Raw genomic sequence first — 12165 nt, 5'->3', positions numbered from 1 at the left:
AGAGAAAAGAAGAAATATAATCCCTGAACTTTATTTAGAACTCCTTGAGCTAATGGTCAAGACAGAATACATAAGGTGGGGAAAAAAACCCAAAGAATTCCAACAGCTTTAAAGTACTCTAAGTGACTATAGTCAACTCTTGACTACATTTTGCACATTATTTAGAGCAGATTTTTGACAAAAGCCTTTTTTTTTCCCTTGCCACTCATCACAGTTCCATTTCACATTGCCTTTCTGCTATGTTTGTTCAGGGGATGAAAATTAATTGTAATAGTATGTAATTAGGTAAATCTATTGGACTAAAACAATCATATAATTTATACAAAAGCAGCAGTTATTTTTTGGATGATGCATATATTGCTTTCCTGCATTAAAATATATAATCAAGAGTTGACTGTGTACATAACTGCTGTTACAAATAGGAGCCAGAGAATAGTGTGGTGAATGAAGTGAACAAAGTGAGCTAGGGTTAGTCAGACAAGTTTCTGAATAAGGCTATCAGGTATTTTCTTTCCCCAAATGAAAATTCTTCTCTAATTATCCTCAAGATCTTGTTACTTAAATAATCTTCTGTCTAAAAGAAGCTCCCCACTGAGGTCCAAAGGTTCTACTCTACCTGTGTCTTGAAATGGCCAGTGACCTTGTTGGTGGGGAGTGGAAGTGGGAAGGACCTAGTCTTAGGAAGGGAAGACATAGGCAAGTTCTGATCTGAAGGGGAAAAAATTAATATTTGGTCATTTTGTTGGTATTAATAATTTCAAGGCTCCTGGGTGGGATAGTATTATTTTGTCAGAAGGTTGATCTGCACATGTTATTCTGTCTTTTCCCCATCCTGTCTGGCCTATGGAAGGGGGAATTTTGAAGCTTTTTTTAAGTCTATGGGAATAATGGTTTCTTTCTGATTGGAATCTCAGTGGAAAAACCACTACTTCTGATAGCATTTGTACTTTTTCTGGCGAGGGAGCGAAGTTTTATGTTCTAAAGGGGATCCATTTCTCGTTGCAGAAAAACGCTTGTCCCGGGGCATCTCTCATGCCAGCTCCAGCATTGTTTCCCTAGCCCGTTCCCATGTCTCCTCTAGTGGTGGGAGTGGGGGGAGCAGTGAACACCCTCTGGAGATGCCCATATGTGCCTTCCAGCTTCCAGACCTCACTGTATTCACTGAAGATTTCCGCAGCTTCATCGAAAGGGACCTAATTGAACAGTCCATGTTGGTTGCCCTGGAGCAAGCAGGTCAGCAAGGGGGCTCTTCATCCATGTTGTTCCTTTCACCATTTTGGAGAAATAGGACTGATGTGTAGCTTCAAGATTAGGTGTGCAGCCTCCAGGTTCAGTGCATAAGGTGCAATTTAATCACATCCAAAGTTTATAGGTAATCAGACACTACCTGTCAGATGTTCCCTTGTATACTCAATAGGGTGCAAAATCTAGTGCTTAATGTTTTGGAATGAAGAGAGGGAGGTAGAGGCAAATATTCTTTATGTTCTCCAGAAGCCTTCAGGCAGCACACAAGGGAGGGCCTTAGAAGTGCTTACAAAGCAGTGTACTAAATGAATACCAACCGAATATGATCAACTCGAAATTACCCCTGCTAGTGGAAAGGAGAAATTGTTACAGTTATAACTCATTGGAATCCCTTAATGATCACTGTGGCTGTGATTTTTTTCTCAACAAACATTTGCCTTTCTAATTATGAATGACTCAGATCATTGTTAAAATTAGCTTTGTATAGTGGGGAGAAATAGCTGGGGGTATGCTGGGTTTGAGGAGAGGGTAATTCCAGAAATCCCTGTGGATAATCCACAAAATAAGCTTGTGTTTTCTGTGGATTAAGTATAAAACAAAGACACTGGCTTTGTGGATGCTTTGTAGAATTTGGTCTCCTTATAATTGTATCTTTGTGATGATATGCTACTATATATGTCATGTATGAAAGTGGTGCTGCTATAAGACTGCCCCTTTTCCATCTTTTTGCAGTGGAGGGGTCCTGGGGTTGTGGGATGCTGTATATTCATGTTGGACTTGGTTGATGTGTTGATTAGTTTTGATGAATTGTTTTTTCCTCTTTGAGTCTTTGTTACAGTCTTTGGGAGAGGAGGGGGGGCCATATTGGGGAATAAAGATGATGTGAAAACAAAAAAATAGCAATAAAAATTTTTAAGAGAAAGAAAAGTACGCTATTGACATTGTTAGGACACTTGCTATTCATCTTACAATAAATAGTAGCTATTTGCCAGGTAGCTAAGTAAGGTAAAGATGCTCTCACTGGCCATATAACATCAAGGTTATGAGCCCACGTAGGCATTGAACCCACAGCCTCAGCCTTACTAGCATTTCTCTTTATTTGAACTTTGTTGATTTAGACTGACTCCTGAGGAATTTAAGAGTGATAAAGTGATTCACGCTTGGTGGAATTATTCACATTTTAATTTGAGTCAGTTTTAGCAGGAACAGAGAAACCCGAGGCTTGGAGGAAAGGATGATTATTCAACCTACTTTGTCCATTTCTTGCCATTCTTAATATTTCTACAGGGCGTCTAAATTGGTGGGTAAGTGTGGACCCTACTTGCCAAAGACTTCTGCCTCTAGCAACAACAGGAGATGGAAATTGCCTTCTGCATGCAGCCTCTCTTGGTGAGTCCTAGACTGGTCTCTCTGACCTCCTCCAAAGTTTCTGGTTTGGGGAACAGGAAGGAATAGTGTGGAGCTCAAGGGCAGATCATGTTTTTGTCAAAAGATGCAGCTGAATTTCTGAGATATGAAGGAAATTCATTTGAATGATTCTAGATTATCCATGCAAAGAGGGGAGCCGTTGAGTTTGACCTTCTGTGTGCACCATAATCTGACTTGTTTTAGGTGAGACTTGTGGCAGTGCTGGGCCAGCCAGGTCGGGGAACTAGAGTTGGTTGCTGCTGTACAGTGACCAGACATTTAGAGACAAAAAGAAAGCAGGTTCAGTCTAGGCCCAGTTAGGGAGCATATCTGCATTGAACTGTCACTCCTTTCATATCTCAACCTTTCATCCTACTCAGGATGAAAAGTATGTCTGTCTTTTCCTCTTTTTCATATACATAATCAGAAGTCATTACTTCATTGTGAATCCATAAAGATGATTCTTTGAGTTAAAATAGCAGCCCCTGCTTACAGCTCTTGGTAATCTGTCCAAAGAACCTTCCTTCCTTTCTTCCCTCAGTCTCCCCCATCTCTTATGGCTGCATGACAGGCATATCTTTTCTGCTTCTGTGCTTTCCCAGCAGTCTATAGGTCTGTGTAAAACTACTTTTTTATATGTCCTTCTTATCCCGTTGTGTTCTGCTTAGGGTCACCTCACCTTAGTGCATCAAGAAATAGCTATGACACCTAAATTTTTACACACACACAACTCTTGGGCAGCATAAATATTAGTTATACTCTTTGGGGAGTACTCTTTAAGATTAGTTTTTCTGATTTTTGTTTTAGTGAGTTAGACTTTGTTTAGTTGTAAGGATTCCTTAATAGGAGTTTGTAGGGAAAGAGCCCTTCTAAAAGATTCACAACCTGTACATTAGACTCTGCCCCTCCTAGAAACATGATGGGTGGGAGTTGTAGCAACCTGAAATGGATTGGGGCAAAGGTCAGGAGGAACACAGTTCTCTGTTCCATTCACTTGTTCTCTGATTATATATGGTCTTTGGACTTGAGGCTCAGCTCACTTTACTCCATACAGTTTGTTCATGCAAAATCAATCAGTGCTTGCCATTGCCTTTTTTCCTTCTCAAGTTCTCTCCTTCTGTAGGGATGTGGGGTTTCCATGATCGGGATCTAATGCTTCGTAAGGCACTTTACTCACTGATGGAGAAGGGAGTAGAGAAGGAGGCACTAAAACGGCGTTGGAGGTGGCAACAGACACAGCAGAATAAGGAGGTAGGAGAATCTAAATGGGAAAACACTTCCCGATGTTGTCAAGGCAGATTCCCTAAGGTAGAACTTTCTAGGTTCTCATTCTCCTATCATTCTATTTTTACTACCTTTAAAGGTGCATAAAATTCAGATTAGCCTATAGGACAGAGATTCTTGGAGGATAGGGCAGGAGACAGGAAGCACCCATCTACAGACTATTTGGTACTGTGCTCTGTGCACATTACAGGCACTCAGCTGCTTGGTGATGAAGTGTCTAACAGATGATAGCATTTATGCCTAGCTACAAAAGTAAAACAGTTTTAAGTTCTTACCAGTGTGAAACAAATTATTGATCTTATTCCATGAATCTTATTCCCTCTGTAAAATGAAACATGACAGTTTCTACTTTTCAGAGAGGTATGATAAGTAAGGGGTTTTTTTTCCTTTGAAAAATGAGAAAAAGTTTTTGGAACACTCATATTTCCAGAATTTATGCAAAAAATAACAAATTTTGGAAATTTCAATTAAAAAATTTCTTGGAGGCAGAGAGGAAACTAAACCTCTGATTTTCTTGGTTTAGGGAGCTCCCAGTGAGGAACTTCTGAACTTATGGAGGATTTTAGACTGTCAAAAAAGAACTTTTAGTACAGTGAATTAGTTATGCATTTTCAAGTCTTTGGTAAATATTCAGCCAATCAGGAGGCTCTCTTAAGTGGTACATTTGTATAAACTTATCAAACTTGTCTTTCTCTTTATCCTCCCATCCATCTCTGATTTCTATTACTTCTTGTCTATCTCTTTCACTCTGATCTTTGTTTCTGTCAGTCCCTTTTTGTGTTTCCCTTTCTTCTTCATGACTCCTCTTTTCCCTTCTCTTACCTTTCCACTTTTCTCCTTTAATTGACTAATTTAAGTCTAAAATATGTTGTTTATTTGTTATGTTTGTTGTGTCCCTATTTAAAGAATGGAGTGATTTATATTTCCCCTCTCCAAAAAAAAAATCACCACTTGAAATGATTATTTTTTTTACTTGATGTGTTTCTCAGTTGATTTTTTTCTTGTAGATTTGACTTTTGAATTGATACAGGGTTTTCCTTTCTTGCTTTAAGGATTGGATGAATAGAAGTTAGTGATAGCTAGTAATCTGGGAAGATCCTCCCCCTAGTGGCCTAGTGAAGATTTATTTAGTTGTTGTTTAGTCATTTCAGTTGTGTCCGACTCTTAGTGACCCCACTTGGGGTTTTCTTGGCAAAGATACTGGAGTGGTTTGCCATTTCCTTATCCAACTCATTTGACAGATGAGGAAACAGAGGCAAACAGGTTGAAGTGACTTGCCCATGGTCCCACAGCTAGTATCTGGAGCCAGATTTGAACTCAGGAAGATAAGTCTTCTTTACTCCAGGTCTAGCATTGTATGCCCTGAGCCACTTAGCTGAACTGTTTAGTAGTTAGGGAAGAAGAAAGACCTTTATATTTTTCTTTAGGAATATAATCAACTACATATGTTTTAATTATAGGTTATTTGCTTAATTAATTTTTTTTTTCTTTTTGCCCACATTTAGGATTTCATCAGTGTGGGAAGTTTCTCTTTTGGAAACTCATTTCCCTGGTGCAATGTCTGTAACTTTTAGTCTTAAGAGTTGCTTGAGTAGCCCATCATCACATAGCTAGTGTATATCAGAAGTAAGGTATTGAATTCAGGCCTTTCTGACTCTAAAGAAGGCTTTCTATTCATTAGCCAGTGCTGCCATTCAGTTTCCTTTTGCTTGTTTTTAATTGAAGAATAGCTTGTTCCCATATCAGAGATATTTCTGGGGTGACTTCTTCTCTCATCATTTCATTCAATCCAGTGACATTTGTTAGGTGCCTAGTGTGTGCCGGGCACAATTAGGTGCTGGTGATAGAAAGAGAAAAATGAAATAAGCTTGAAGGAAGCTAGATACTCCAAGGGTGTAGAGGTGAGGAAAGAGAACATTCTAGGCAGGGGGATGGTGAAGTGGATATAGAATGCTAGGCTCAGAGTCAGCATTATCCAGGTACTCAGATACTTACTAGCTATATGACCCTTGGAAAGTCACTTCACTTCCTGTTTGCCTCAATTTCCTCATCTGTAAAGGAGGGATAATAATAGCTTCTACCTCCCAGGCTGTTGTGAGGATCAAATGAGATAAATAATTGTAAAGTGAGATAATAATTGTGAATGCACAGTGCATGGCACATAGCAAGCACTATATAAATGTTAGCTGTTATTAGCTATTAACCCCTAGGCATTGGGGACAGCCTATGTAGAGGCACAGAGGTGGAAGACAAAATGTCATGCTTAGGGACCATTGAGTAGGTTGAAATATGGAGTGAGGAATAAATGGAAATAGAAGTTGGAGTCAGATTGTGAATGGCTTTAAATGTTGGACAGAGGACTTGGTATTTTATTCTAGAGGCAGCAGGTAGCCATTGCCATGCTTTAAGCAGGAGAATAATGACATGGTTAGAACTCCATGCATTAGAGATAGCGTTTTGGTTGCTCTGTGGTGGATGCATAGAGGGAGAGACCGAAAGTAGAAAGACTAGATAAGATACTTTTATAAAGTCTGTATGAGAGATGATGAGGGCCTAAATTAGGGTGGTTTGGTGTGAGTGAAGGAAGGGGAGGTATAAGAGGTATTGTGGAGTTAGAACTGATGGGAACTGACAACATACTGGATAAGAGGAATGAGGGAAAGGGAAAACTCCTAGATGGCAAACCAGGGTGACCAAAGAATAGAGTGACCTGGACAGAAGTAGGGAAGTTAGGGAGTTAAGGGTAGGCCCTACTGGGTTTGGAAGCCTTTGAAACATCCAGGTAGAAATGTCCATCTGGCAGTTGGTGATTCAGGACTGGAGTTTAAGAGAGATGATTAGATATCTAGCATCAGAATGATAATTGAACAATCAGAAACTGCTGAAATCACTTAGAAAGTATGACGAGAGATAGGAAGAGGGGTCTGACCAAAGCCTTATGGTATAATTCTGAAAAGGGGATAGATAAGACAAGGTTGATGATTTAGCAAAAGGAGCTGAGAAAGAACTGTCAGGTAAAGAAGTGAATGAGTAGAGAACTGTGTCATAGAAATACAGAGTGAAGAGAGCATGGAAGAGAAGGGACTGGTTAGAAAAGATGAAGCCTGAGGAAAGGCCATGAGATTTAGCAAATTAAAAGATCATTGGTAACCCTGTAGAAAGCAGTCTTCAGGTGAATGGTAGGGTTACAAGCATATTGGAATATGTAGAGAAATTAGTGAGATGTGAGAAAGTGGAGGCACTGATTGTTGACAGCTTTTTTGAGGAGTTCAGCAGTGAAAAAGAGAAAAGATAAAGTGCCCATAGCTTGAGAAGGGTGGCAAAATGAAATGGGGGATTAAAAAAAATTTTAAGACTACGATAAATCTGAGCATGTTATAGGCAGCTGGTAAAGAGCCAGGGGATAAAGAAGGCCTGGGGGTTAGAAAGGGGGATGATCTTCACACAGATTCTTGGAAGGGCACAAGTAGAGTGATTGAGCTTGGCAAGAACAAGGATGACTTCTTTCTTTGAGGCTGGAGCAAAAGAGAGGAGAATGAGGAATGATGATATTTGAGAGGTGGAATAGGGGAGAAGAAGGAGCACCATGTTAGATGGCCTTTATTTTCTTAAATATGAAGTAAGAGTCTTTGCCATAAGGGAGTGTGGTAGAGAAGTAGTGGAGTTTTCTTGAGGAGAGAGAAGGTTAGAATAGGTATCATGAATTTGATTTAGAAAAATTGTTTCTTTCTTCCTTTACTTTTTTGTGGGTGCCTGTCGTCTGGGAATGGCTGGACAAAATGTGGTATATGAATATGATGTATTATTTTTGTTCTGTAATAAATGGCTAATGTGGCCTATTCAGAGAAACTTGGGAAGATATGTTATGATAAAAAAAAAAAAATTCTCCCAATCACTAATAATAAGAGAAACACTCATTGAGACACTCATACCCATTGGCAAAGATGATGAAAAAGGAAAATTTTATCATTTGGATGGGATATGGTAAGATATCAACACTAATGTGATGTTGGATTTGTGAAGTGGACTTGCCATTCCTGAAAATAATTTGGAATTATGTTCAAAGAGTCACTGACCCATGTCTGCCCTTTAGTGCAGCAGTACCACTTCTAGTTATTTTATTAGATCAGAGGGAGAAGAAAAGGGAAATATTTTTAATGTGTGTACAAAAATATTTATATTAGAATTTGTTGCAGAAGAGAACTGGAAATAGTAAGAACCTGCAACTGCAACAGCTGAACAAATTATAGTATGTGAATGTAATGAAATATCGGTTCTGTAAGAAACTATGAAAGGGACAGTTTCATGGAAGCCATTTTATGAATTGATGCAGAACATAATGAACAGAACCAGGAGAACAGTTTATATAATATAAAGAAAAAGGACTGAAAGGCTTAACTCTGATTGATATCGTAACTAACTGGGACTCTAGAAGACCAAGATGGAGCATGCTGCCTACCTCTGAGAGCTGATAGACTCAGGTATAGAGTGAGATCTACATTTTCAGATGTGGCCAGTGTATGGATTTGTTTAGTTTGGTTATGCTTATTTTTTTTTTTTAATAAGAGAAGCTTAAAAAATATTCAAGGGGTGGGGAGGGAGGTGGGGAGGTGTGCAATTTGGTTTGTGGTGAGATGGGGCAAGCAATAAAGTTGCAAAAAGAAGAGAATAGAGGCTCAGTAAAGCATTTTAAAAATATACAGAAGAGAAACAGACAAGTTCAGAGAGACACAGAAGGATAGATTTGAAACTAACCTGATGGGTTTGTTATATGTGCTGTTTTAAAAAAGGAAGATGTATATAATAAGTATTTGTGGTTTCATATACAATTCTCTTCCTATTCGCTATATGTTAAAAAGTTCATATCTGTTTGTATTTGTCAGGTTCAGAATGATAAAAAATAAAGATTATAATGTTTTAATGGGAATTCCTTTCACTTAAGCATTGGATTGGATGGTTGCTGAGGTTTCTTCCAGTTCTAAATTCTCTGATTCTGTGACTGAATCAGGCACTGAACTTCTTGAGAAAGGAAGGAGAATAAGAGGCGAGGGGAGAGGGGAGGACTAGAAAACTGTTCTCTGAATCTGGCTAGAGTGATGAATATGTTTGGAGCACAGGTAGAAAAAGAAGTTACTGATGGATATTGGAAATGGCAGTGAGGAACAAGGAAGAGGACTCATTGCTTTTCCATTAAGTGTGTGCAAAGCTGTTTGGATATTCTTCTAGTAACTAGTATGATAAACTTGTTCCCATAATCACATATAGCATCCCCAAACCATTAAGTAATATTTTTGTATTATCCTTCAGTTTATATTATTTTTGGCAAAGTTCATTTTGCCATTCACTTGGATAGTTGAGTTGACTTTGTAGTATAAATCACTTGTGAATGTGAATAGAAAGATACAGATGAAGGATATAGATGAAGATTATTTGAGTAGGATATAGATGAAGGGTCCCTGGGAGGCCACATTCTAATCACTACCCCACTTCTTTGTCTTTTTCTCATAGTCTGGGCTTGTGTATACAGAGGAGGAATGGCAGAAGGAATGGAATGAGCTCATCAAGCTTGCTTCCAGTGAACCCCGAATGCACATAGGTACCAACGGAGCCAGCTGTGGAGGGTATGTGTGTGTGGTGGGGGAAGGAAATAGTCAGTTCTCCAGTTTTGAGGGCTTCCTATATACAGAGTTTCTGCTTGAGGGAGAGGAAAACTGAACACAGTTCACTTAAAACACTTAACAAACAAAAAGAACAGATTTTTTTCAACATACATGTAATTCAAGCTGATTACATAAATGCAGAAGGAGATGTAAAGTTAAAATGAGGTTAATCTAGGTCAGCTTCCTGAAGGAATTGCTTTTGATCAATGGGAAAAAGATATGAAGAAGATGGGGGTGGAGTGGGGCTGGGGAGGAAGCATAAAGCATCCTCTGGAATCAGTTTGTACTATTTCTTTAACATTTGGATGTTTCTGGAACCACAGATTGGACCTGTGCCAACTCATGAACTTAAATTAACCTTCATCTGTAACATCTTTTTTTGTTGTTGTTGTTGGCAGATGTGTTTTGAGCTGGGAATAGATCCTTTTTTTAACTAGTAAGCTCAGGGAAGAAAGAGGCTAGAGGAAGAGTTAGTGGAACTAATATTTCTCTTTCTGTGTTGGACCAGTGATTGTAGTTAAGAGTGGGAAGAGGGGACAAAATTGGAGAAATTGCCAAACTGGTTGAATGTGAAGAGATGGCAATTACCTCTCTGTGGCTGATGCCCCCAAAAGCCTTAGAGTCATTACTCTCCAGCCACTCTCCATTCCCTCAGCAAACACTTTTTTAATGCCTATAGCATGTGTTACTGTGGGACAAGCATAAATACAGATGTATGACAGCTTCTGGGGCTTTTCTCTCAGCCTCCATTCACATTCTGCCCTAAGACTGGCTGCTCCACCTTCCTTAAGGTTTCTAGGATGAACCTGAGGGGTTAAGTGCTACAGCTTATGAATCCCCACTGGTGTGCTTTCCCTTATGATGATCAGTTGGCATCAGTCAGCCAGACGTAACAAGTTCTTAAAACATATGTTTACGTCAGTGGTATGGTTGGTACGTAACATTCCAGCAAAAGTCTGTGCTGTTATTTTGCCAGTTCATACATAGTTCTTGGGAAAGTGGAGTTGAGCTTAGAGAGCACATGTGGCAAAAAGGGTGACAGCTCCTGGAGGTCCTCAGGATGTCCCCCGTAGGCGGTGGTGTTGGACTTTTTGTTAAGCTTTGAATCTTCCTTTCCTCATTGACCCAATCTGTCCTTGGTTCCTGATGTAGACAATGTGACTGCTATCACAGGGATACTGCTGGTGTGCTTGTGGAAGAGCCCTGTCCTCCAGCCCTTCAGAGTTGATGAGGCTTCTGCAACCAAGGCAGTGATGAGACTGAGGCCCAGGCCAGGCTCTGCTTCTCTTCTCCCCTCCCTCACGTGGGCTCCTCTCAGGGACTTTGCACCCGATCTAACAGATGAAGCTTGAATCCCCATTTCCAAACTGGCTTCCTGGCTTTAGGCCAGCCTCCTGGGGCCTGGCCAAGACTCTCAGCCAACACTGATACACTTCTGTGGTCCCTGGGGGGAGGACCCAGCCTTGTTCATACCCACCTCATGGCTCTTATTAATTGATCCACTCAGAATGTGTTCAAACCTGATAGTGGCATCAGGGTTAAGGGGAGGAGGGAAAGACTGAGTGACCAGGTCAGTCTCTGCCTTCTAGGAGTTTACAACTTAGTAGGGGAGATGATTAAATGGGAGAGAGGACCAGGTAGATGAGGTAAAAAGGGATAGATAAAACCTGTCTTGTGTTTAGCAGAGCACTCAATAAATATCTATTGACTGATCTGTAGTGGGGGGACTTTGCTACTTTAATTGTTAAATCAATCGATGTCATTGATGTGGCTATTCCCTTTAACAATATAGACCCACATCCTTACCTCCTTTTCTGATCGTATTTCTCTTAGATCATAAGGTATCTTTTATAAGTCCTTGATTGTATGTAATAGATTGCTGTTGATTTACACTCACTAAGCTCTCCATTGACCCTTCCAGTCCCCAGCAGTTTTTACTTTGGAGATGAGGGTATTCCATGATTCATAGCCATATGTAGCATGTAGCACTATCAATTGAATAAGCATAGAGACTGGACTGGTGATTTCATTAGTGTAGGGAACTCCTAGATGAGGAAACTCCTCTGCCAATGCATAGTTGGCACCTTCTCTTATAAAGAGTTTTAGAGAGTTGCTAAGAACATTTTGTGGTTAAGTAACTGACCATGGCTCACACGGAGAGTACATGTCAGAGATGTTACTTGAACCTAGATTTTCCTGGCACCAAGGCCATCTCTCCACTTTTCCACCCCATTTTCCCAATATATAGATCTTAATGGATGTTGTTGTTTTTAGTTGTTTCAGTTGTGTCTGATTCTCTCTTACCCTGTTTGGGGTTTTCTTGGCGGAGATACTGGAGTGGTTTTCCTTTTCCTTCTCCAGCTCATTTTACAGATGAGGAAACTGAGGCAAACTGGGTGAAGTGACTTGGCCTAGGGTCATACAACTAGGAAGTGGCTGAGGCCAGATTTGAACTCAGGTCTTCCTACTCTGGCTCACCACTCTGTCCATTGCACCACCTAGTTTCATTATCCAGTATGTAAATGGATAAGATTTTTGTTTCTTGGAGCAGCTGTGTAATTTCCAAAAC

The 12165-nt window shown here is 39.9% G+C and overlaps 1 protein-coding gene across 7 annotated transcripts in view; it reads left to right on the top strand.

Annotated features, from left to right (window-relative positions):
• OTUD7B (OTU deubiquitinase 7B) overlaps positions 1-12165 on the top strand; it is a 74563-nt gene that overhangs the window by 51523 nt on the left and 10875 nt on the right. For all 7 annotated transcript variants that reach the window (XM_072644679.1, XM_072644680.1, XM_072644682.1 and 4 more), the window contains exons 4-7: positions 1006-1233; positions 2533-2634; positions 3776-3903; positions 9445-9557. In XM_072644679.1, coding sequence (XP_072500780.1) covers positions 1006-1233; positions 2533-2634; positions 3776-3903; positions 9445-9557 — 571 coding nt within the window. The remainder of the gene's footprint in view (positions 1-1005; positions 1234-2532; positions 2635-3775; positions 3904-9444; positions 9558-12165) is intronic.

Source organism: Notamacropus eugenii, chromosome 2, assembly GCF_028372415.1.
Source record: "Notamacropus eugenii isolate mMacEug1 chromosome 2, mMacEug1.pri_v2, whole genome shotgun sequence".
In the NCBI taxonomy this organism is placed as follows: Eukaryota; Metazoa; Chordata; class Mammalia; order Diprotodontia; family Macropodidae; genus Notamacropus; species Notamacropus eugenii.
The sequence above is the reverse complement of the archived record's forward strand: the minus strand, read 5'-3'. Positions and strand labels throughout refer to the sequence as shown.